Source organism: Rhinolophus hipposideros (assembly GCF_964194185.1).
Source record: "Rhinolophus hipposideros genome assembly, chromosome: 4".
NCBI classification, from domain to species: domain Eukaryota; kingdom Metazoa; phylum Chordata; class Mammalia; order Chiroptera; family Rhinolophidae; genus Rhinolophus; species Rhinolophus hipposideros.
Window position 1 is genome coordinate 20,293,157 of NC_138050.1, and position 23,922 is coordinate 20,317,078.

The following is a 23,922-nucleotide window of genomic DNA, read 5'->3' on the forward strand; positions in this document are numbered from 1 at the left end:
TGTCCCAAAGAGACAGTCACATATATTAGCTATGTAAATGAGAAACCTCTGGAATTGGAGATTTCTCTTTTCAGGTCCCTGGAGCAGCTAAAGATTAGCTCCTGTCAAAATGAATCCATATCTTTCCCCAGTTTGCTTCTGAGGTTCAGGAAGGTCTACTTCCTGCTACTGGGTTTCCTCTTCTGGTCAGCATTTCCCAGCTTTAAGCAAGGGTGTTGTTAAGGGTCCCTGACTGCATAGAGTGAATGGAATCTGCCTTGAAGCTGATGGAGACCTCCTTGTTGAATTGTAGCTGCTGCTTTTTTTGAGCACCACGAGCCAAATGGAATTCCCTGTTCCAGCTTAGTGCTAGGAGATTTAACCTAAACTCACTCCCTTGTCATCCCTTGAGCTGGGTAGTCATGGATTTTGTCCTTCTTCCCGGTTTTGGAAGGCAGCAGAAATTGAGGAAGGTGAAAGGCTCCAGGTTTCTGCAAAGTCTATTCTGAGGCCTCTGAGGCTGAGGAGCAGAGGGAGACTCTGGAATTAGCCCCCAGCTATAGGAAAAGCTGTTGGGGAAAGCTCCTTTGTAAGACAAAGAAGAACCTTGAAAATAAGGTGCTTAGACTGGGTTCATCAGCCCAGCTCAAGGAACATCATAATATCCAGGATGCAAGAGAAGAGTGTTCAGGGCAAAATGGTGGCACTGGTCCTCAGGAGCTGTTACCAGGCTGAAGATGGCATCTTGTTGTGCAGATAGATGATACCCACACTGACCCTGCAACCCAATGACCACACTACATACATCTGACATTGTCAGTGGGAAACACATTCAACACTCACGACAAGCCTTCTCTTTTTTGCTTACCTTTGTGATCAAGCACAGTTCCCCATGATCTTATCCTCTGAGGCATTCAAATTCTGGATCAGAAAGTATGTGGTCATTTTCCCTTTCCCTTTCACTTCGATTTCACCCCTCTCAATTATTTCAAACACTCAATTTTCCAGGGCTCTGCACAGAGGGGTAAACAATGTACCAGATATTGAAGATCACAGGTCTGTAACTTGAGAGTTGGCTACAACAGGACGGTAATGAGAGAGGAGAAGTCTGGGGTGCAGGACACACAGTGAAGGAGGATGGGAACCCTCAGACTGTAGGGCCTGCTGAGGGGTGCAAAAAGGCAAGTGGGGAGAGGAGGGAGGCATGAAGCTCAGACATTCTGAACAGGGTGAGGGACAAAGGCAGAGGGACAGCACAGGGGAGCCACCAAAACCCTGTGACTCTATCACCACCTCTCCTTTCTTCAACACACTGCTCATACCAGCAGTCCTCAGACCTCTACAGCCATGTCCCACATGGTTCTGAAACAGGAGGCTCCTTGGAGATCAGCCCTCTTCTTTCCATCTTCCCCAAGCACCCTATATGCCCCTAGGCTGTCATCATGCTCATCCTAAGTCCCCAAGCTTCTGCATGGTTTCCAGCTGTTAAGGAACCGAAGAAGAGGATCGAGAGGGGGGCCAGGAAAAGAGACAGAGCTATGGAAGTACTATAAAATGTTTATTTATTTACTGGCTGCTGAGAGAAAAACCACAGAACAGTGCCAACCAGCAATGTTTCAAATTCATGGTCAGCTGCCTCAGCCAGGTCTCAGCACACATCAACCTTCCCTTGTTCTTGGCCAGCTTCCTGGAGGTTTTAGACCTTCACCACTCCATTTCCCCCCATTTGGCACTGGCTCACCTCACTGGGAAGCAGCTGACTGTGCCTCCTTCTTTGTGACCTGATTCATCTATGAAATATTAACCATTATAGTGAAATCCAGCAACTTCTCACCCCACTGACCACACTCACCCTCTTCCCCAATCTCAGAGGATGAGGTGTCCTTTTCAAGGGCACCCAATCTATGCTCCCTTCCTACCTCCTTGGGCCCTGGCCCCATGGCCACCTCTTCCCTCATCTTCAGCTCCCTCTCCATTTGCATCCTCTCCTCACCCTCCTTGCATGCTAAGGTCTCTTTCACCCTAAATAGAAACAAAAAACTCACTTGCATTAATCCCATTTATCCTTCAACCCATAATCCAGTGTCTACCCCCACCATTCCACAACAACCACTTCTGATAATGTCCCCACAAATGTCTGGTGAATATTTTTCAGTCCTGTTAGTATATCTGACATTTTTTTCAGTTCCTCCACCCTGAAAATATTCATAAGGGTGCTTCTCACCCTGGACTTTCCCTGGGTTCTTTTCTATTTTTCCCACCTCGTACATGTGCTCCTCTTTCTCCAACAGCCACTTAAATGTTAGTTCTTTCCACTGTTTTTCTCATCCTTCTCTAGATGATCTTATCAACTCTCATGATTTAATTACTACCTAAATGTTGCTTACTCCAAGTCTGGATGCCAGCCAACAACTCCACTACAAATTTCATCCATCCATTTAATGGTACCTCTACCTAGATTCTCCACAATTCCTTTGAATTCAGCACTCATTGTCTGCCCCTATGTCCTGAAATCCCTTTTGTCTGATTTCAGATAGTAAAATTCAGGCCCTAGTCACCCAAGGTGGAGACTGGGAGATAATCAAGGGTCCTCTCTCTTTCTCATTCTCCATTTCTAGCAATTACCAAGTCCAGCTGATCTACTTGCCCCCAATCCCCACCACCCATGTTCTGGTCCAAACCAAACTCCTGACAGGTCTTCTCTTTCCCGTTTCCTGAATCTCTGTCAGTCTGGAGTGGTCAGTATCAAATAGGACCCTGACCTGGCCATTGTCTCTGATCTCATATTCCTTAGGGTTTCTTCCTCACTTTTAGGGTAAAGCCTTGCTTTTTAATGAGGCACCCATAGCTCTCACCACTTTCTGCTTCATATTTTCTACCACAGAAAGCTAAATTGTTATAGTTCTCTGCACTTATTCTACATCTGTGTTTGTACTGCTTGTTTTTTCACTCCCAATACCACAGTTTTGGCTAAGTCCTACTCTGGGAATCCTTGCTCAAGATTCAGCTCAGGAATCTCCCCTTCCACAAAGAATTTCTTTACTGGGTTGGGCCCCCTTGCCTTAGGCTCCCATAACACACCCTGTAATTTCCTCCAAGCCTGATTCTCTGGGTTTTATCTGACTCTTTTCCTTCCTAGCTTACTTATGACCTGAAGCACCTTACTAACCTTTTTGTGCCTAACTTTTCTCATCTATAGATAACAATAATAATAGTATATCTTCAGAGAGTTGTTGCAACAGTAAATGAACTAACATATTTAAAAAAAAGCTTAGGACAGAGTGTGACCTCTTATAAGTTCTCAAGAAATCATAAGTATCGTTTTATAAATATCTTTATCATTGTACTTATCACAATTTTAAAATAATGATCTGTGAATATTTCTTCTTCCACTAGGCTGAGGGTCAGCAAACTTTTTCTGTGTAAAAGATCAGATAGTAAATGTGTTTGGCTTTGCAGGCTATACTGTCTCTCACAACTACTTAGCTCTTCCATTTTAACATGAAGGCAGTCATAGACATTGGCTGTGTTCCAATAAAACTTTATTTATAAAAATAAGCTTCAGACTGAATTTGGCCTGTGGGCAAAATTTGCCAATCCCTGCACTCCTTGAGAGCAAAAACTATCTTGTAGTAGAGACTCAACAATGTTTATTGTCTGACACGATGTCTCCTCTAAGCTAGTGTGATGTGGAAGAGAAAACATGGGTGTCCTCCACTACCCCATCCATCACATGGCTGGTAGGTCCTCTGTAAATTCTGGAAGGAGAAGAGTCAAAGGAAGGCATGGATGAATGAATGGTTACCTGTAGGCTGTGGGGCTCAGGTGCACTTTATCAGGAAGCCCATGACTTTCCATCCTAGAAGCTGTGTTCACTGTGTCACCACATAAGCAGTACCGGGGCATCTTGCCCCCTACAATACCTACTAAAACAGGTCCAATGTGAATCCCCACTCTGATCTGTACAGAGAGAACCTCACTGAAAAGAGGTTCTCTCTTACCTTTATTTTAAAACTGGGATATAATTTACATAAAACAAAAAAGACAGACCTTAAGTTTTGAGCATAAATCCTTATAGCCATCATATGAAATAAAATATACACTAATTACATTTCTTCATAAAATTATCTTGGGTCTCTTTCCAGTTCAGTGCCATCCTCTCTGCACAGGTAACCACTTTATTTCTTTTTACCAAAGATTAACTTGCCTATTCTAGAACTTCACATAAATGGGATTACTTAGCATACCCTGTTTTATATCAGGCTTTGTTTATGTAATATAATGTTTTTGAGATTTACGCACATTGTTGTTCATTCTTTTATTGCTGAATACTATTCTATTGTAAGACTATATGACAATTTATTTATCCAGTCTTCTCTTTATGAATATGAACATTAGGTTATTTACATTTTAGAGCTGTTATGAACATTCTTTTTGTGGACATATATTTTCATCTGGGTCACAAGGTAGATGTATACTTATTACAAAACAAACAAACAAAAAATACCTTGCTCAACAATTCCCCAAAATCTTTGAACCATTTTACATTTTTGTCAGCAATGTGACACTTCCAGTTGCTCCACATTCTCACCACCATTTGGTCTTCTAGTGAGTGTGAAATGATATTTCATTGTGGTTTTAATTTGCATTTCCCTGATAGCTAATGATGTTAAGCACATTTACATGTACATATTGTCCATTCATGTATCTTCTTTTGTGAAAAGTTTGTTCAAGATTTCTGCTCATTTAAAATATTGAGTTGTTTATCTTTTATTGTTAATATATAGGAGTTCTATATATATTTGGCTATGTAATGTATATGTATTATAAATATTTTCCCCATTCTGTGGGTTTGTTATGTGCATTTTCTTCAATAAGCAGAAATTTTCAATTTTGAAGAATGTATTAGTTTTCTAGGGCTACCATAACACAAGACCACCAACTGAGTGGCTTAAACAACAGAAATTTACTTTCTCATAGTTCTAGAGATTGGAAGTCCAAGATCATGGTGTCAGCAGGTTTAGTTTTTCTGCAGGCTCTCTCTTCACCTAGCAAATTGTACCTTCCCACTGTGTCCTTATATGGTCTCTTCCCTATGTGTGTGCCTCCCTAGTATCTCCTCATATATGTAAATTTCCTCTTTTTATAAAAACACTGTTCAGGTTGAACTAAAATCTCTCATTTTAACTTAATCACACCTTTTAAAGGCCCTACCTCCAAATATAGTCACATTGTGAGGTACTGGGGTTAAAGCATCAACATGTGAATTTCAGGGGAGACACAATTGACTCATAACAATGAATTTTATCTTTTTTTTTTCCCCACTGTTAATGCTTTTTCTGTTCTATTTAAGAAGTCATTGCTTACCCCAAAGTAAGGAAGCTATTCTCCTAGATTTGCTTTTAAGAAGCTTTATAATTCGAACATTTATGTTAGGTCTTTGATACATGTTAAATTAATTTTTATATATGCAGTAAGGTAGGATTGAGGTACATTTTTCTTTCTACAAGGAAATTCACTTGTAACAAAACCATTTCTCAAAATGAGATTCCTTCCTACATTGAATTAATTTGGTGTCTTGGTCAAAAGTTATATGGCCTTAGGCTGCCAGTCAAAATGGTGGAGTAGGCAAATGCTGAGCTCACCTCCTCCCATGACTATACTACAGAACAATATAGAACTGTACTACAGAACAACTATCATTAAGAATTGCCTGAAGTCTAGCTGAATAGAAGTCCTATAACAAAGGATATACAGAAGAAGCCACTTTGAGACTAGTAGGAGGGGCAGAGATGCAGATCAGGCAGGTCCCAAACCAACCTGTGGCAGTTAAAAAGCAGGAGGAGGGATATCTTGGCTGCAGAAATCTCCCTTGAGGAGCCCCATACAAGGCTCCCTAGTCCTGGGTTCAGTGTTGGGAAGAGAAGTCACCATAACACGTGACTGTGAAAAACAGTGGGGATTGTGGCTAAGTGAGCTGGAGGGCAACTGGAGTCACAGGTATTCCTCTTAAAGGACTCACTGATGGATTCACTTACTCTGAGCTCCAGTACTGGGGAAGAAGTTCAAAAGGTGCCAGGCACATACATACAGGGAGGAACTGAGTTGTCTGGCTTCGTGATGAGGGCTGGAGGGGCAACTTGCTCCCAGACAGAAGTGCTGGTAGAAACCATTGTTTCTTTGTTGAACCTTCCCACCACCTAGCCTGCATGTGCAGGTGGGCACCATATCTGAATTCTACATCTAGTAGATTGCTTGTCTCCATTTTGTTTAGTTCTTTTTCTGGAGCTTTGTTCTTTGTTTTGTTTTTTTTTCATTTGGGACATGTTTTTTTGTCTCCCTATTTTGGCTGCCTCCCCGTGTTTGTTTGTATGTATTAGGTAGGGCTGCTATGCCTCCTGGTCTTGGTAGAGTGGCCTTATGTAGTAGGTCCTTTGGGGCCCAGTGGCACAGTCTCCCTGGTCACCTGAGCCAGGTGTTGTAGATGTGTCCCTAGTGTAGATTATGTGTGCCTTCCAGTTGCAAGTGAGCCTTGGTTGCTGTTTTCACATAAGAGGGACAGATTGACAGGTTGGGCATCAACCTGGCTAAGACCATTCACCCTGTCTTGGTGATTCTCCAGCCCACCCAACTTGACAGCCCACCCAAGCCACTTCCAGTGGCTTTTCCTTACAAGCAGCCTATCTTGGCTCATGCTGCAGATTTTCCAAAACTCTCTCAAAGGTTCACAAACCCCAAACAAGCAAAACCTGGCCTCAGCATGCTTTATACCTCTTGCTAAGCAGCCTCAAGCCCGGCACTAGCAGCATCTGGCATCAGTTCACAGTTTAACCTCTCCCAGGCACCTCCAAGCCATCACAAGTGGAAACCAATTGCAGATCACTTTGTAGCTCATACCAACTGGCCCCAGGCAGAACATAGACAGCGGCTGATCTTGACCTTCAACAGAGCCCCACCCCCCTCCTCAAGAGGCCTCAGAACCAACACTCCCAATGGACAGCTTCAGATCACACCAGAGCACCATCCAACCACCCACACAAATGATACATCCAAAGGAAAGACTCAGTAGCACCAGAGACCTGCTAAGTGAATCCTACTCCATAGGGTCAGCTTTTGCACAATAGCTCCTCACTATTGTCATGGCCAGTCTTCAGGACGAGTCAGCCTGAGAATCAGTCTGTCCCTCTGATGTGAAAACAGCAACCAAGGCTCACTTGCAACTGGAAGGCACACACAATCTACACAAGGGACACATCTACAACACCTGGCTCAGGTGACCAGGGAGACTGTGCCACTGCACCCCAAAGGACACCTACTACATAAGGCCACTCTACCAAGACCAGGAGACATAGCAGCCCTACCTATTACATAGAAACAAACACGGGGAGGCAGCCAAAATAGGGAGACAAAAAAACATGTCCCAAATGAAAAAAAACAAAAACAAAGAACAAAGCTCCAGAAAAAGAACTAAACAAAATGGAGACAAGCAATCTATTAGATGTAGAGTTCAAAACATTGGTTATAAGGATACTCAATTATCTCAGTGAGAACTTCAACAAGGAGACAGAAAACATAAAAAGAGAACCAGCCAGAAATGAAGAATACAATAACTGAAATAAAGAATGCACTAGAGGGAATCAACAGTAGATTAGATGAAGCAGAGAACTAATCAGTGATTTGGAAGATAAGGTAGCAGAAAACACCCAATCAGCACAGCAAAAAGAAAAAAAGAATTTGAAAAATGAGGATAGTTTAAGGGGCCTCTGGGCCAGCATCAAATGTACCAACATTTGCATTATAGGGTTACTAAAAGGAGAAGAGAGAGAGCAAGGAGTTGAAAACTTATTTGAAGAAATAATGATGAAAAACTTCCCTAATCTGGAGAAGGACATAGACATACAAACCCAGGAAGTGCAGAGAGTCCCAAACGAGATGAACCCAAACAGGCTCATGCCAAGACACATCATAATTAAGATACCAAAGGTTAAAAACAAGAGAGAATCTTCAAAACAGCAAGAGAAAAGCAGTTAGTTACCTACAGAGGAGCTCCCATAAGACTATTAGCTGATTTCTCAACAGAAATATTGCAGGCAAGAAGAGATTGGCAAGAAATATTTAAAGTGATGAAAGATTACTTGATTACAATCAAGATTACTCTATCCAGCAAAGCTATCGTTTAGAATCAAAGGACAAAGAGCTTCCCAGACAAGAAAAAGCTAAAGGAGTTCATCACCACCAAAACAGTATTACAAGAAATGTTAAAGGGATTTCTATAAGAAAAATATATAAATATGAATAATAAAATGACAATAACTACATATCTATCAACAATTACTTTAAATTTAAATGGATCAAATGCTTCAATCAGAAGATATACCGTGATTGAATGGATCAGAAAACAAGACCTTATCTATGCTGCCTGCAAGAAACTCACTTCAGATTGAAAGACACACACAGAAAATAAAGGGATGGAAAAAGATATTTCATGAAAATAGGAACAAAAAAAGAAAATCTGGAGTAGCAATACTTATACCAGACAAAATAGACTTTAAAACAAAAGCTATACCAAGAGACAAAGAACTTAATAATTCCACCTCTGTGTATCTGTCTGAAGAAAACCAAAACACTAATTTGAAAAGACATGTGCATCTATTTGTTCATTGCAGCATTATTTATAATAGGCAAGATATGGAAGCAACCTAAGTGTCAAAACCAGAGGAATGGATAAAGAAGTGGTACATACATACAATGGAACATTACTCAGCCATTAAAAAGAATGAACTTTGCCATCTACATCATGGCTGGACAGAGAGGGTATTATGCTGAGTGAAATAAATCAGACAGAGAAAGACAAATACCATATGATTTCACTTATATGTAGAATCAAAATAACAATAAATGAACAAACAAAACAGAAATAAACTCATAGATACAGAGAACATTTTGATGGTTGCCAGATGGGAACCATTGAGAAAATGGGTGAAAAGGTGAAAGGATGAGAGGTACAAATTGGTAGTTACAAAATAGTCATGGGTATGTAAAGTATAGCATAGGGAATATAGTCAATAATATTGTAACAACTGTATAGTGTCAGATAGGTACTGGATTTATCGAGGTGATCACTTCATAAGTTATATAAATGTCTAATAACTATGTTGTACACCTGAAGCTAATATAATATTGTATGTAAACTGTAATTGAGAAAAACTATTCATGAAATTAGTTGGTCTTAAATATATGTACTCTATACTGCTGAACACATAATACAGTTTTAATGATTTGTTTTTCAATCCTTCTGCCAATTCTACTGTTTTTATTACTGTAGTTTTAGAATAAGTCTTAAAGTTAGGTAGGGTAAATCCTCCAATTTTATTATTTTGTAAGATTTAAGACTAGATTTAAAGATTTTTATTTCATTTTCCAATTTTTTGCCCTCAGAATATAAAACATCAACTGATTGTGTGTATTGTCCTTGTATCCTGTGACTTTGGTAAACTCATTTATTAGATCTAGTAGTTTACTATAGCTAAAGTTTATTAGGTACACCATTATTTACTCTGAATAATGATAAGTGAATAATGATAATTTTACTTCTTTTTTCCCCAGTCTTTATGTATTATAATTCTTTTTCTTGCCTTATTGTACTGGGTAGGTCTTTTGATATATTTAAATATATATTGTATATATTGTACTTATCTTGCTTTAATTTGTTAAGCTCTTAGATTTGTGGGTTGATATCCTTTATCAATGTTAAAAATTTTCCAACATTGTCTCTTCAAATATTTCTTCTGAGGCATTCTCACTCTATCTCCTTCTAGGATTCCAGTTCCACATATAGTAATCTATTTTATATTATCCTACAGATCTAGAATGCTGTGCTTCAATTTTTCCTGTTTTTTTTCTTTGTGTTTCAGTTTGGATAATTTCTATTGCTGTGCCTTCAAAATCCCTGACCCTTCCTGCTACTGTATCTAGTCTTTTTTAAGCCCATAAAATGAATAATTTATTTCTGATATCATGGTTTTCATTTCCATGGGATATATAGATAAATAGACACACAGACAGACAGATAGAAAGAGCAACAGATGATAGATAGATGAATAGACAGAGATACAGTGTGTGTGTATTTCCCATCTGTTCAAACTTGTTCCCCTTTTCCATTAGATCCTTTAAAATATTTATCACAGTCATTTTTAAAGACACTGTCTGATAATTCCAACATCTAGGCCATCTCTGGACCTGCTTCTATTTCCTCTCTTGGCTGTACACCACACCACCATTTTCTTGTGTGTGTTTTTTTGTTGTTGTTGGATCTAATATTTTAAATTATTTAATTGTATGTTTCATATTGTGTGTGAAAGTACAGTAGAGATTGAAGTAGATAACATTTACCCTTTATAAAATTCATACCTCTCTTTCTGTCAGACTGCTAGATTGGAGACTGAATGAAATAATGTGCATTTGAGTTGGGTCTGAGCTTCTTCCAGAGATATTGCTAGATTTATGTAGTGCTGATTTCAAATATCATGAAGGGTAGATCAGGACTTTTTTTCTAGAAGGGCTTGGGATCAGGGCAATCTCAGAACCTCCTTATGCTTTATATCCACACCACTAGCTTTCTGAATTATGGGAGATCTCTTCTGCTTTAGAGACTAACAATGAGATTTTGGGAAATCTCCATACCCTTCAGTACCTTGGTTCTCTGTACCTTGGGAGATTTATCTCTGCCCTCAGACTTCAAAGGGTTATTGTAGCATATTTGGTGAAAGCCAAGAGTACCTCAGAGGGATTTCTCTTAGTTTTTGTACTCTAACACCTTCCATAGGCCATTGCCTTGCATTTGTGGAAGGTCCTCTGTACCTCAGGGACTATATTCTCTCTCAACTCTCTTTTCTTATCCTTGGCCTTTGGCTGAATAACCCTATGAAGTTGGTGAAGGCCTGTGGGAAAGAATTGGTAGATGGGTACAGCCTCTGTGGCTAGGACTTATCAACTACAGGATCTTTGGGATTCTAACTTTCCATTTCAGCCCCAATGTGGCCATTAAAAGTTCACTAAAATTTAGACTGGTTTCTCCTTAATCTCACCTGATGGATTACTTCTCCTGCTGCTCTCCTAAGGGATAAATGTAATTAGGGTGTCTTCTCCTTAAAAAGGTTTGTTACTTTTTGGAATTTAGTTCATTTGTATTTCTTTGTGCTCTGATTTTTTTTTTTTTTTAACTGCTAGTATGGGAACAGAAGTCTCTGGCAGCCTTCAATATCCTAACCATATTTACTTGTTTTTTCGTCTTTTCATGCTAGATTTTCTCCTTGAAATAAGATTATAAATTCCTCTAGGAAAAGAAGCTTGTTGTATACTTCTCTGAATCCTTCAACATTTAGTAGTACTGTTGTATGCATAAAAGTTCCTCAGTAAATGTATATTAAAGGTTATATGAATGGAATAATAGAAGATCTCAAAGAGTACTAATTTTAAAATTGTAGAAATGGAGCACAATTCTCTTAAGAGAGAAAATATTTCCAGTCCTTTCCCCTACTTCCCTAAATAAACATGACATGCCCTTTCTGGTGGATATTTGACCATGTTCGTATGTCCCTATTCTTAGAATTGATAACGTCTTTTCCTGTTTACTTCTTAGGATATCTACCATGAGAGTTTCCAGGAATTTATTGTTTAATTTCATTCTTATAGTTGTAGTATTATTCACATCTCTGTTGCTATGCCTCACACACACACACACACACACACACACACACACACTTTCTGTTTACACAACAGTAAATTTCAATTATTTTTTTCTCCAATAGCTTGCATTAGTCCTTAAATTGAAACATCTCTTATCTGACCTTCTTATCTCTATGTCCTCACTACCTCCCATCCTGATTTTTCAATTCTTGCATTGGAGGTTTTACTCAGCAGATGTATCTGTGTGTATACAACAGGCAAAGTATTGTGGACATGTTGTTCTTGCGATTACCTAAAGCCAACCTTTACTCAGAAGATTGCAATGGACACAATAATCAGGTTCTACAGGATTTCTCAACTTCTAAATTATCGTGGTGAGAGTGAGTGGAGCACATTTTTAGAATCTCCTGCATACAGGTTATAATGGGAAAAAATCATTTCCATCTCATAACTGGCTCTATTTATTTTTAGTTGGCTATTTAGTTCATTTTGAAGATCTGACCAACATGCACAGGAAGCGATTCGGTTTCAAAAGGCAGAGACACTGCTCTAAGCCATCTCAGAGCAATTAAGATCTGCTGAGCAGACAGAAGGGGACACCTACTTTTCATTTCCAAAATTGTTCAACTTTTATAGAGTGAACAAACTTCCGTACTTGGAAGAGTAGCTTCCTGCAGAAAGCAGAGCAGATGTCTCCCTAATGGCCACGTGGTGGAAGGAAAGCTATTCTGAATATCTTATGGCACCATGGTGTCTAGCCTGCTGGCTGGAGGCAGTTTCACACCTCAGCCTGAGTTCTGAACCTGTCAGACAGCAAGTTGGATACACAATTTCCCTCAGTAAGAAAAGTTGGCTATTTAGTAAACCTGACCACTTGTTGAAATGCTTGAACAAAAAAGCAGGAATTATAAATGAGCTGGCTTCCAAAATGGACTGAACCCTACAAAGTAAATGAGGAGACGTGCTCAGCTCTATCCTAAGTTATGGACAAAGAAGCCTGAAGTGAATCACGTGAAAATCCTGAGCTCCACAGCCTCTTCTGAAATTTGAGAGAAATTGGAACAGTAATATTATGACTACCATGTTTCCCCGAAAATAAGACCGGGTCTTCTTTAATTTTTGCTCCAAAAGACGCATTAGGGCTTATGTTCAGGGGATGTCATCCTGGGAAGTCATGTTAGGGCTTATTTTCCGGGTAGGTCTTATTTTCCGGGAAACACAGTATTGTCTATTACTTAGTAACATACACAAGAGAAGAGAAGAGTTGAGAGAAATCACTCGTTTTTTTTTTTTGTTTTTTTTTTTTTATTAATTAATTTATTTATTAGTTTCAGGTGTACAAAACAAGGTAATACTTAGACGTTCATCATTTATATCCCTCATACTGTGAACCCCCCTCCCCCCATCCACTATCCCTCCGACCTCACCCTGAACCATCACATTATATATATAAAATTATAGTTGGCATTCATTAATGTTTAGCTTCTGATGTACAATGCCATGATCAGGTATCCACAGTATCCCTGAGGTGGTCTCCCAAATAGGACGCATGTCCATCGGATACCCAACAAAATCTTTACAACATTATAGAATACCTTCCCCAAATTAATTTTCAAAAGAAAAACCCTGAGGCCATCTTGTGGTTACCAGCTGCTTCCAAATCCCTTCACCTTTCCCCTTATCCCCAACCCCCTCCCACACACCCATCTAACCACTCTCGGTTTTTTCTCTGCGTCCCCAAAACTGACTCTGATTAGTTCATTCACATAGTCTTTTCTTTAGATTCCATATATAAGTGAGATCATATGGTACTTGTCTTTCTCTTTCTGACTTATTTCACTTAACATAATGTTCTCTAGATCCATCCATGTTGCTGCAAATGATAAGATGTCTTTCTTCTTTATGGCTGCGTAATACTCCATTGTATAAATGTACCACAGCTTCTTAATCCAGTCATCTACCGATGGGCATTTTGGTTGTTTCCATATCTTGGCTATTGTGTAAAGTGCTGCAATAAACATAGGAGTGCATACAGATTTTTGAATTGGAGTTTTGGATTTCTCCGGGTAGATGCCTAGGAGTGGAATTACTGGATCATAGGGTAGTTCCATTTTCAGATTCCTGAGATACCTCCATACTGTTTTCCATAGTGGCTGCACTAATCTGCAGTCCCACCAACAGTGCACTAGCATCAAACTAAAAAGTTTTTTCACAGCAAAGGAAACCATCAATAAAACAAAAAGGGATCTCACTCGTTTTAATTACTGTAACATAGCCAGGAATCACTTGAGCAGACTATTAAATAGAATTCTACTTTTTTGTGTGAGGTGGTATTTAGCAAAGTACTGTTGCTCTCTACCTGGCTGGGCTCTCCAGTAACAGTATGTGTTTCTTCTTTTGCAGAAATTCTCATCCCCAAGGCAAAATTAACCACTCTTTGAACATGGCTTCCAATAGGCACTGGTACACCCCCTACCTCTAAATAAGCATCTCCTATTGTTTCCACCTGTAAGGGGGAAAAATGATATTCAGAGGGTTTCCTCGATGCACTAAACATATCACTAGAAATTTGTGTAATTTTCTATATATTGATGGAGGGCCTTATTAAAGCTGGTGATTACTTGTTAGGGGTATGAGGAGTATGAGGAAGGAGGGGGCAGGGAAATGACTTAGAAAACAACCAAGAGAGAGCCAAAAGGCCTTTCTGCTTTTGAAACAAATCCCAGAGAAGATGAAGCTCCTGGAATAGGCGTAGGATGCTATATATTAGATATGTATTATTTGTATTAGATTTGCTGCTGAATTTAAGGAGTAGGAGAACTACTCTCTGGGAAAAGTGTGCCCTCAAATGCACCTTAGTATTGGGTATTATGAAGGATTCCTAAAAAAAACTAACATTCCTGAAATACCTCCAATTTCCTTTTAGCTCTTCCTTCTCACCCTGCTCCCATCCACACCAAACCCTAGACCGGTGAAGAGAAAGGCCTACAACTGAGTACCAGCCTGCCCAAGTGCACTGTGACACACACCCCACAGCACACAAACACTTACTTTGCAAACCTCGTGGACACTGGTTAATCTGTCAAGCTTGGAGTACATTGAATTCAGCATATTCACTATTTGGATAGGTTCACAGGCAGCACAGATGTTTTTAAATGACACCACATCACTAAAAAGGATTGTGCAGGTTTTAAATCCCTTTGATACCTCCTGTGTTAGTGATAGCTAAGGATTTAGAATAATAATTCTATGGATTCTGAATTCAAGAGACCCTTGGGAACCAAACCTGACTGTGCCTTGGGGGAAAGGAGACAGATGCTATTCACCATTCACCCAACTGACATTTATTGAATGCCTGCTATGAGCTGGTCACCAGGCTGGGAAAAATCACATAGCACGACGCAAACATGGCCCCTGTTCTTAAGGAGTGCCCAGTGGAGAGAAGTAGATAGAAGAGTAAACAAATACTCAGTAAGATGTGCCAAGTGCTGTGGAATGACAGAAATGGATTGGGTGGGCACTCGCTTGCAGAGAAAACCCTGGCAAGTGGGCCAAGGCAGAGGCTGAACTACAGGAGAGCCAGAGTCAGGGCCGGTAGAGACTGGTCACCACGAAGTACGGCAGGAAACTACCATATCTGCAACACATTCTCAAGTCATCTGGCTGCTTTCACTCTTGCTGATTCCATGCAGCAGCCAGATGATCTGTTTAAGTCAGATCTCTGATTCCTCTGCCTCAAATCTTCTACAGCTGTCATCATAGTTAGACTAACACACAAAATCCTAACCATGGCCTGTAAAGGGCCCCGCTCTGTGCCCACCACCTCTCTGACCTCATGTCTCCACGCTGCTCCTCTGCCTGGCTCTAGTCCAGCCACACTGGCCTCCTTGGGGATTCTCCAGCAGAGCAAGTACCTCCTGCTTGGGCCTTTGGCCCTGCTGTTTCCTCTGCCTGACTCACTCTCTTCTCAAATATTCGTGGGGCTCTGTCTCTCACATCTTAAATGGAACCACCTCAGTGAGAACTTTTCTGACCACCCTATCTAAAATAACACTCCCTAGTTCTCTGTCCTCTGTGCTTGAGTGCAGCCCTCTACTCCATTAAGACTCAATTGGCATGATATTTTATATAAGATTGTTTATTTGGTTATTGCCTATCTCCCCCATTGGAACATAAACTCCATGAGATGAGAGACTGTTTTGATCTCTACTGTATCCCCAGCTCCTAGAGCAGGGCCTGGCATATAGTAGGTGCTCAATAAATATTTGTTGAATGACTAAATGGATATCTCCTTGAACAGAGCTGGGAGCCTTCTATATGATTTATACTTCTGGTAATAATCTCCTATTCATGTAACTTTCATTTCCCTTTGGCTTCTGGCCTACATCCTCTCTTCATATTCTTCCAACTTTTCTCATCTCCTTTTATATATTTCCCTGGCTGTTCTTCCTTCTTAAATAATAGGTGTCCCCTAATGTTCAATACCCAATTCTTTTCATCTCACCTCATGCCTCCTAGACGACTTTATTCATCATTCATAGTCTATGATGAATCACCATCCACACTGCGATAAGATCTATAGCTCTGTCCTAGAACTTTCCATTGAGCTCCCCTTACAGTTCCTATCTACCTATCAGCCATGCTCTATGGAGTATCCCACAGGTATTTCAAATCCAACAGTTCTAAAACTGACCTTACTTTCCCAACCCTCAGGATTCTTCTTTTTGATTCTGTCTTAGGATAAAACATCACCTTTCCCCACTAGAAATCTCACACTCATCACGGACTCTTTATCTCTTACCTTTTCCATCTTCTCAGTTATGAAACCCTGTCAATTCCTACTTGTGCTGCCTGAATTCGGCCTTTACCATTACTCAACTGCATATTGATGAGCTTTCAGTGTGCCTCCCTCACATGTGTTCACTGCACTGCAGTCAAAATCATATTTACAAAGCTAATCATGTCACCTCCATTATTAAAAAACAAAAACAAAAAAACAAAAACAACAAAAAAACTCCAGTGAATCCCCACATCTAAAATTTAAGATGATTTCCTTTTCCATAGTAATGCAGATTCATCACGACATCAGCTGAGCCTCATCCTATCTGCTCAGCCTCATAAGGCACCACTTTGCCGTAAACCCTCATGTTCTAAGGATAATGCCCAGCAGTATTTCTTTTTATATTACCTTACCTTTGCTCTTACTATCCTATTCTCCTGAAGTGCCTTGCCCTTCCTGGTTTTTGTTTGTTTGTTTTGTTTTTTGCTGATATTTAGCCTCATGGCCCAACTCAAATACCACACACTTTATATAGGTCTTCACAACCCCACCTTTCTCCCATCTCTTTCTTTTCTGGCATTCATTTATTATTAATTTCCATCATCTGTGTTTCTATAGTACCTTATGTCATGGAAAGAGTATGAATGTTTGTGTTAGATGGACTGATTATTGGTCCATTATTGGACTGATTACCTCAGCTCTTTTACTCATAAGCTGAGGTAAATGTAAATTTGCTCAACTGTAGAATATGGATAAATAACTCCTCCCTCATAGAAATGTTCAGAAAATTAAATAAAACAGCATATGTAAAATGTCTAACACAGATCCTGGCATAATAATTGTTAATGCATATTAGTTTCCTTTCCTTTGGCCAACCTCACACCCTCATTAATTTATTCTGTGTATATCTCTCAAACCCACAAAACTGTGAACTCTTTTGGGTCCCCAGAACCTAGGACAGCACCCTGGCACTGAGTACATTCACCTTGCTTGTCTGGTGGATGAACCCATGCCCATTACAAATGGAAAGTGAGTTCAAAGTAAACATGGCATCCTTCACTCCAGAAATAGCTTACTCTCCCAGGTGGTCTTTAGAGGCACCCCACAATTTAATGTGTAGGTGTATCACTTCCAGTCATAGTGAAGAATCCTATTCATGGTCACTGAGCAAAGAGGCCCATCTTAGGATATAGCTTTAAATCCTTAGAGAATGTTATATATGTTAGTGTCATTGACAGGCATTTTTATTTAATCTATATTTCACCCCTGTATTATTTTTATTATTCTCAATGTAGAGGAGAAAACTAAGGATATACAGCTTAAGTAATTAGCTCAAGGTCATGTTGCTCAAAAGCGATGGATCCAGAATTCAACCCCAGGTCTCTCTGGTTTCAGATTCTGTGCCCCTAATCACAAAGGCACACTGCCTCCTGCTCAGGGGTCCCTGTGGAGGGAAGGAAATGCCTTACCTGCAACCATCTTTTTGTCTTCCTTCAGTTGGTTGACCACATGCTTGGGCAGCATGGTGTAAAGCAAGGTCTCTGTTTTCTTCTTTTCTACAGCCAATTGCTTGGCAAGGACCCACAGCTCCTCCTTCTTCCTCTCCAGCTGGTGGACAGCTCAATCTCAGCCAGTCGCTGCTGGTTCAGCAGGATGAGATCTCTGGTGGTGTCATGGGGGGAGAGGTCCAAAGGATGCCTCTGGTGCTCCTCCAGCTCTTGCAGGAGGAGCATGGGGGAGCACAGGTATATCATGCGCTACGTAGACTCCATCCAGATCATCTGGCCTTTCCCTCATGGAGAGAAATGTGACAAGACAGCATGTTACCAACAGGAGGTGATATGACTCTCCATGCAATGGGCCTTTCTATCCACTACAGTCTCGCTCCTTCCCTTTCAGCCAAATTTTGTGAGAGTTAGCTATACTTTCTGCCTCCACGTACTCATCTCCCTCTCTCTCCATGGCCTCCAAACACCTGCTTCAACACAAGTCTGTCAGTCTTTTCCTTACTCAGCCAATCTGCTGTGTGGTGGAGCAGACCCTCCTTCCTGACATCTCGCTTCCAGGGACTTTCCTGACACTGCTTTCCCCCTGAGACTTCTCCTACTTCTTTCAACTATTTCTTTAGGGTTTTGTTGTTGTTGTTATTGTTGTTCATTCCTTAAATGTTGGTGTTCCCCAGGGTTCTGTCTTGGTAGTCTTCTCTTTTGGCATCCCACAACTGCATTGTACACCAGGCTGACAATCAATAGTGGTTACCTGAGGGTAAGGGGGGAAGGGGTGATCGATGAGGGTAAAGGGGATCAAATATATGGTGATGGAAAGAGAACTGACTCTGGGTGGTGAACACACAATGGGATTTATAGATGATGTAATAAAGAATTGCACACCTGAAATCTATGCAACTTTCCTAACAATTGTCACCCCAATAAGCTTTAATTTAAAAAAAGAAAGTAGACAAAGAAATATGCACCTAGTAATAGTGCATTGATGAATCTGATAGGGCAGAGACTCTTTACAAAGTTGAACTTGTATGTTACTCATTTTATGATAAAGATTAATTTTTCAATAAAAATTTAAGATAAAAAATAAATGTGCTTATTATTTTATTGTAAAAGTAATACACATTCATTGCAGAAAAGTAAAAAGTTGAAGAAAATAATAAAAAGAGTCATTATTACACCACATAGGTAATTACTGTTAATTTTTATATTATAAAAAAAATGGGGTTATCTGGCATCTACTTTTTGTAATCTGAATTTTTCACTTCGAATATTTAATAGATATTTTTCCATATCATTAAATAAGATATGCACCATATTTTTGCTGGCTACATTTGTTATACTATATTTTATTTAAGCAATAAGCTAGAATTGATTATAGTACATCTGAGTTTATCGCTCTATAAACAACATTGCCAAGAACAAGTTTGAAGTAACTCATTGTGTACAATCATGGCTATTGTGTTAAAGAATGTATCCTTAAACACGGAATTACTTAGACAAAGAATATGCTCATTTTTAAGGCTTTTGACACATATTGCCAAATTGCCCTCTCTAGAAAGATTGTGACAATTTATACTCCCATCAAGTGATTTTTTTTATTACCAGTTAGGTATTTATACATGAATATCTGCAACTGAACTCACCTTCTCTGCCCTCTGCAAATCTTTTCTTTCTTTATTAATTCTTCTATAACGCATGTGCTTAGTCCCTCCTACGAGCCAGGCATGTAGCATTAAACAGTAAGGATGTAGCAGTGACTGAAACTGACAAAAATCCTTGCTCACGAGTTTACATCATGTCTTTTCTGTTAATCATACCTTTATCAACCAGTTACCCAAGCAAGAAAGCTAATAATTATCTGAAATATTTTTCAATTCCTACATCTGGTCACCAGTTTCTGCCTTCATCATCTCATGCTTCTGTTCCTTGATCATCACCCCAGTGCCACTGCCTGAATGCAATCAGCACTAGAAAGTTTCTCACCTGCTCTCCAATGGCAGCCTCCACCTGGTCTCCAAGGTTCCATTTTCTCTACTCTCTAGTCCATCCTTTACATGCCTCCAGAGTGACCATTTTAAATCTCAAATCTGCTCATAGTGGACACTTAAAAATGTTTCCAACTGCACAATCTTGCCAGCTTCATCTCCCAGCACTCCACTCTACAATTCAATCGGGGTTCCCAAAACACATCATTTTCCTCTCACATGTCTCTAAAGCCCTGCCTATGTTTATGCCTAGAACACCTAATCATCAGTCTAATAAAAAGACAGTTCAAAATGTGTGCCATCTCACACCATATACAAAAATTAACTCAAACTAGATCAAAGACCTAAATGTAAGACGTAAAACTACAAAACTCTTAGAAGAAAACACAGAGAAGAGCTGCATGATATTGGATTTGGCAATGATTTCTTGGATGTGATACCAAAAGCACAGGCAATACAAGGAAAAATAGTTAAGTTGGATTACATCAAAATTTAAAACTTCTCTGCATCCAAGGGTGCAATCAACAGAGTGAACTGGCAATTCATGGAAAGGGAAAAAATATTTGCAAATCGTATTTCTGATAAGGGTTAATATCCAGAATATTTAGTGAACTCCTATAACTCAACAACAGCAACAACAACAAAAAACTGATTAAAAAATAGGCAAATGACTTGAATAGACATTTCTCTAAATATGTACAAAAGGCCAATAAGCATATGAAAAGATGCTCAATCACTAATCATTAGGGAAATGAAAATCAAAACCATAATGAGATATCAGTTAAAATCCATTAGAATAGCAATTATCCAACAAACAAACAAGCAAACAAACAAAAAACAGAAGATAACAAGTGTTCATGAGGATTTAGAGAAACTGGGATACTTGTGAATTGGCATCCTTGTGACACAAGTATTTCTTGCTACTCTAGCTTTCTGTTTCTACTTGCATGGAATATCTTTTTCCATCTCTTCACTTTAAATCTGTATGTCTTTGGATGTGAAGTGAGTCTCTTGTAGGCAGTACCTATGTTTGATGGGTCATGTTTTTTAATCCATTGAGCCACCCTAGTCTTTGTTTGGAGCATTTGATCAATTTACATTTAAAGTAATTATTGACAAGTATGTACTTATTGTCATTTTATAAATTGTTTTTTGGTTGTTTTTATAGTTCTCTCTTCCTTTCTTCTCTTGATCTCTTCTGTTGTGGTTGTTTAGTTTTCTTTAGTGTTTTTCACTTTGTTTCCTTTCTCTTTATTCTTTGTATACCTTTTGTAGGTTTTTTTGTTTTGTGGTTACCTTGAGGTTTATGTATATTATTCCTTATCTATAGCACTCTACTTTAAGCTAATGGGCATTTAAGTTTGAATATATTCTATAAGGACTATATTTTTACTCCCCTCTCCATGCTTTATGTTATTGTTATCATTTATTATAGTTTGAGTTGAATTTGAAACATTTTTCTTTTAATCCTGTTGTAATGTTTTAAATGTCTGATTTGCTATATTTATTGAATATTTGCCTTTACCAGTGAGATTTTTACCTTTCTCATGTTTTCTTATTTTTTTCCTGGTCTACTTAAAGGAGACCCTTTAACATTTCTTGTAAAGCTAGTTTAATGATAATGAAGTTCTTTAATTTTTGCTTGTCTGGTAAACTCTATCTCTTCTGCAGCTCTGAATGACAACCTTGCTGGGCAAGTTATTCTAGGTTGTATGTTCCTTTCTTTCTGCATTTTAAAGATGTCCTGCCACTCCCCTCTGAATTGCAAAGTTGCTGACGAAAAATCAGCTGATAATTGTATAGGGTTTCTTTCCTTTGTGTGTAATTCATTTTTCTCTTGTTTTCTTCAAGACTGTCTCTTTAACTTTTGCAGTTTTTAACTACAATATGTCTTGCTGTGAGTCTCTTTGGGTTCATCTTGTTTGGAACTCTGTGCTTCCTGGACCTAGATGTCTGTTTTCTTTCCCACTTATGGAAAGTTTTCAGCCTTTCTTTCTTTAAATAAAGTTTCTGCTCTTTTCTCCCTTTCTCCTCTTTCTGGGATGCCGATAACATGAATGTTTGAATGTTTGATGTTATCTCAGAATTCCCTTAGTCTACCCTCATTTTTTTGAAGTTCACTTTTCTTCTGCTGTTCTGAGTGGTTGATTTCCAGTAGTCTGGCTTCCAGGCCATTGTCCCATTCTTCTGTGTTAGCTACTCTGCTGTTGATTCCTTCTAATGTGCCTTTCATTTCAGTTATTGTATTCTTCACGTCTATTTGGTTCTTTCTTATAGTTTCTAAATCTTTGTTGATGTTCTTCCTAAGTTCTTCTATCCACTCTCAAATTTAGTAAGCAATCTTATGACCATTTGTTTGAATTCTTTATCAGGCAAATTATTTATTTCCATTTCCTTAGGGTTCACCCTCTGCTGCCCCCGCCCCATCCCCCGGGCAATTTTTCTTGTTCCTTTGTTTAAGAGATATTCTTCTGCCTTTTCATTTTATTTGAATTTCTATGTTTGTTTATATGAATTAGACAAGATAGTTGTCTCTCCCCGTCTTGGAAAACTGGCCTTATGTAGAAGCATGTAGAAGCAGGCTCTGTGTGGACTGCGTGCAGCATGGTTTTGACAGGCTGGTTAGGAGCCAAGCAGGTGCTTACGGTGTACAGGGCACTGGCCCATTAAGCCAGAGCAGCTCCAAGTGGGCAGGCCAGGGGTGTGTAGCAATGCCCTGTTGATCCTCTTGCTCTATTTGTGCAGAGCCAAAATAGGCTCAGGCGATGTGTCTGGGAACACATTGCAGCAACCTTGCAGGCATACCAGAACACCTGGATAGAGCCCCTACCCACCCCATAGAGGTGGACAGGGCCATAAACAATGGTGCTCACCCACTCCTCCAGCCCTAGAGAGTTTTCAAAACTCCCAGAGGCCTCCCTCGGCTTCTCAGCATTCTCTATTTAGTCTCTTTCTCTTGTTTGTTGTCAGAAGCTCTTCTTCAGTGCTTGGTTGTCTCACAGGAGCAACTGACATCTCTCTACATATATATTTGATTTTGCTCATGGGATGAGGTGAGTTCAGTGTCCTCCTACCACAGCCATCTTGTCCACTTTTGGATATATACTAAAAAGTTTTGTAGGTAGGGATTTCAAGAGAGACTTGTACTCTGTAGATCACAATAGCCAAAAATTGGAAGCACTCAAAAACGGTTAAAGTGGTAAATTTTATGTTATGTAAATTTTACCACAATCGAAACAAAAATGTGCATGCCCTATTAACAGTAGGTCATATGATCATGCTGCTATACAAAAAAGACATTAAATTAGTTCTGATAGTACCACGTGCATTCTGAAAATCTTAGTAACAGAGACCAGAATTTTATAATTTTATATATATTATACAATATATTATATTCTATATATTATACAATTAGAGTCCATTTATATCTAAACCATAAACAGTTGAGGAAATAAAACATATTGTTTATAGATCAAGCCAAATGGAAACGTCAGAAAAACAACTGTTCTGAATGCAGTCCCTGCCCCACTTTTCATCCAACTTTTTTGAAGAAATTGGAAGGCTCTTCTTTCTTTTCTAGCCAATCTCCCAAACAGCAGAGAACAAGGGGAAAAGGGTGACTTATTACCTTGGAGTTTGAGCGTGGGTTGATGTTTCCATACTTCAGGCATCATTTCTTTCAGTGTCTTCAGGACAAATTGACTGTTGATAAATTTGCAGATGCTGAAAATGTTGAAGGTAACTTGGGGATGAATGATGGAGAAATACTTATCTAATCGAATCTTCTGGTTTTGGAGTCCTGGGACATATTTCTGAATATTCACTCCATCTTGCTTGACCCTCAGCTATACACAGAGAACAGATGTAACACTGAAGAATGGAAAGGAACCTGCATCATAAAAAGCAACCTGCACCATAAACTTTCCCTTAGAAATATCATTCTGGCCATGCTTTGTGACTCATTAGGGGGAAAGGGGTCAGTAAT

At 39.3% G+C, this 23,922-nt stretch overlaps 1 protein-coding gene across 1 annotated transcript in view; it reads right to left on the bottom strand.

Annotated features, from left to right (window-relative positions):
* Window positions 1-855: 855 nt before the first annotated feature.
* LOC308496847 (guanylate cyclase soluble subunit beta-2-like) overlaps window positions 856-23,922 on the bottom strand; it is a gene marked incomplete at its 3' end in the record, with an annotated part of 60,346 nt that continues 37,279 nt past the window's right edge. Inside the window, 9 exon segments of the mRNA XM_081046645.1 lie at window positions 856-975; window positions 979-991; window positions 3,785-3,939; window positions 14,027-14,173; window positions 14,719-14,874; window positions 17,924-18,060; window positions 18,063-18,204; window positions 18,208-18,233; window positions 23,566-23,782. Coding sequence (XP_080902771.1) covers window positions 856-975; window positions 979-991; window positions 3,785-3,939; window positions 14,027-14,173; window positions 14,719-14,874; window positions 17,924-18,060; window positions 18,063-18,204; window positions 18,208-18,233; window positions 23,566-23,782 — 1,113 coding nt within the window.